This window comes from Vicia villosa, linkage group LG4 (genome assembly GCF_029867415.1).
Source record: "Vicia villosa cultivar HV-30 ecotype Madison, WI linkage group LG4, Vvil1.0, whole genome shotgun sequence".
In the NCBI taxonomy this organism is placed as follows: domain Eukaryota; kingdom Viridiplantae; phylum Streptophyta; class Magnoliopsida; order Fabales; family Fabaceae; genus Vicia; species Vicia villosa.
Window position 1 is genome coordinate 173202755 of NC_081183.1, and position 2670 is coordinate 173205424.

Here is a 2670-nt window from a genome sequence, read left to right on the forward strand (position 1 = left end):
AATTTTTTTTAAAGTAATATAACTAGTTTAATATTTTAAGTTGCGAATGTAAATTTTTTTTTAAATTATAACAATTAACTTAATTTTTAAATTTATAGAAAAAATAAATAATAAAGTTATAAAAATTTGTATGAAAATATTTTAAAATTTCCAAAATATGAATAATTAAGTTTTGAAAATTTCTATGGAAGATAATATATATATATATATATATATATATATATATATATATATATATATATATATATATATAGCATTTACAATATATTATTTTTATAATAATTAAATTAATATTATATTTTTAACAAATTTATTCCAAAATAAAATATTATAATATTTTTTGTAATGATATTGAAAAGCCCTTTTTAAGTGTTGTAAAAGGAGCATTGTAACTATTCTAACCTTTAAGTAGCATTTTATTTTATTTTAAATACGTTATGTTATAGGTGTTGTGTAACTTTTTTGAACTTAGAGAGCGTTTTTTGTTTATTTTCAGATGTTGTCTAATGTGTATCTAAGACATTGCTTTCTCAAATAATAATCGTTGGCTAATGTATGATTTAAGGTTGTGTGCTCTTCAAATAATAACTGTTGGCTAATGTATATATATTTTTAATTTTTCTTTTCTCCCTCCAATTACAACATCGCTTATGCAATAAAATTAAACGCTGCCTAATATACATATTTAGATATCGCTTATTTTTGAAAGCACTGTCAAATATCCTTACGTCTTGTTTACTGGCACTTTTTATAGATAAGTGCCGGTTAAGGAGATGTTGCCCATTTTTGGCATAGTGCATAAATGCATTACTTTTTAAACCTTTATATATTCTTTTGCTAAAAATTTTTATTAGCTAAAGCCAATAACCATATAATATAAATCACCAATTTGCAACTAAGCTCTTATACATTAATTACCAAAATAATTGCATTAACATTACATGATAGAACACGCATTAGGGTTTTCATCACTAAAAAGATTAGTGAGTTTCTCATCCATTGCATTTGGAGTAGAAAGTGCTTGCATGGAGTTTTTAACATAACCAGCTGGTGCTTTCTTGTCATATGCTTGTGATATATAAGGATAAGCCACCAAATTATATGGAATATAAGGCCAAAACTCTGCTCTTTTTCCAGTGTTTTGTATTTTCTTTAGCACCCTGTTTCGGTCAATATAGCCACTAACTGTTACCTTGCTTTGCTTTCTATTTACCTCCACTTCTTTGACACCTGCATGGTTCCAAAATTATTTAGACTCAACGTGTACAAGTGATTATTTGAATATTTTACTTTTGTGAGATTCCAAACAGAACTTCAAGGCTAGAGTTAGGTTTACCAATATAGTCTTATGAAAATTTAATATAGTCTTTTCATGCTAATGTTAGGTGCACCTTGCACTATGAGAACATAAATGTACTCGAGAGATGCTACTCTTTATAAATTTCTTTCAAATTCTATCTTAAATAATGTGAGATTTGGGATTTTTTTTATAAGCTTGAAATATACAATTTTTTATTATAATTTGGCATTTTAAAAAAAATGCTATAATGATTGAGAGAAAAAGAAAAATATTAACCTTTCATGTAAGCAACAGAATTCCTAACTTTTCTTTCACACCCATCACAGTCCATTTTCACCTTTATTTCAACCGTCTGCAAAAATAAAAAAATATTATAAATAATTACATTAAAATCATGTTATACATAGATGCATGAAAAACTTGGATAATAAGTCTGGGAAGTGATGAAAACCTGCATTGGTTTGCATTTCTTTCCCGTTGTTGGTGACAGAGACACAGAAAAATAATCAGATAGTTTATCAAGAACACCCATTGTTCTGTTTCAGAAAAGAAAAAGAAGAGAATAATAATAACTCTGTTTTTGTGTTTGGGACAGAGAGAGGGAGAAAATGGCTTTATATTATTTGGAGTACAAAACTTGTAGGGAAGTGTTTTCCTTTATATATAGGGGTATGTATATAAGACAAGAAAATTGTGTGCTCAAAATATATTTTATTTCATGTAAACAATAATGGTTACAATAAATGGTGTCCCACAACACAAACATAGATCATGTGTGTCTTGATATAAATTCCAATAAATGAAAATAAAATTATATCTCTCTCTTGAACAGAACATCAAGCCGTGTTTATTTTGGGTTAGCTGGCTCCGAGCTCAACCAATATGGCAAGTACAGCTAATTCTAGTGAACAAGTTTCTACTGTTGTAGTTTGGATTATATATATATATATATATATATATATATATATATATATATATATATATATATATATATATATATATATATATATATATATATATATATATATATATATATATATGAGAATGCCATATTTATATGAGAATATAAAAATGAATCTGAACCATTGGATTTTAAAATAAATGGTGGAGATTATGTGTGAATTTTTTTCTCTCCTACATCATTTATTTTAATAATGGAGGAGAGAGAAAAAAAATTCAGACATAATCTCCACAATTTATTTTAAAATTTAATGGTTCAAATTCATTATCACATTCTTATATAAAAAAAACATTCTCATATGATATATATATATATATATATATATATATATATATATATATATATATATATATATATATATATATATATATATATATATTTGTGTGTCTGGGGTCCATATAAATATGCG

The 2670-nt window shown here is 25.2% G+C and overlaps 1 protein-coding gene across 1 annotated transcript; it reads right to left on the minus strand.

The window, feature by feature from the left end:
• Window positions 1-888: 888 nt before the first annotated feature.
• Window positions 889-1921, minus strand: LOC131600335 (heavy metal-associated isoprenylated plant protein 22-like). The gene is made up of 3 exons (XM_058872515.1): window positions 1752-1921; window positions 1577-1652; window positions 889-1230 (listed from the first exon to the last, which is right to left on the minus strand). The coding sequence occupies exons 1-3, from the start codon at window positions 1830-1832 to the stop codon at window positions 938-940; spliced, it is 450 nt and encodes a 149-aa protein (XP_058728498.1). The 5' UTR covers window positions 1833-1921; the 3' UTR covers window positions 889-937.
• Between the last annotated feature and the right edge of the window lie 749 nt (window positions 1922-2670).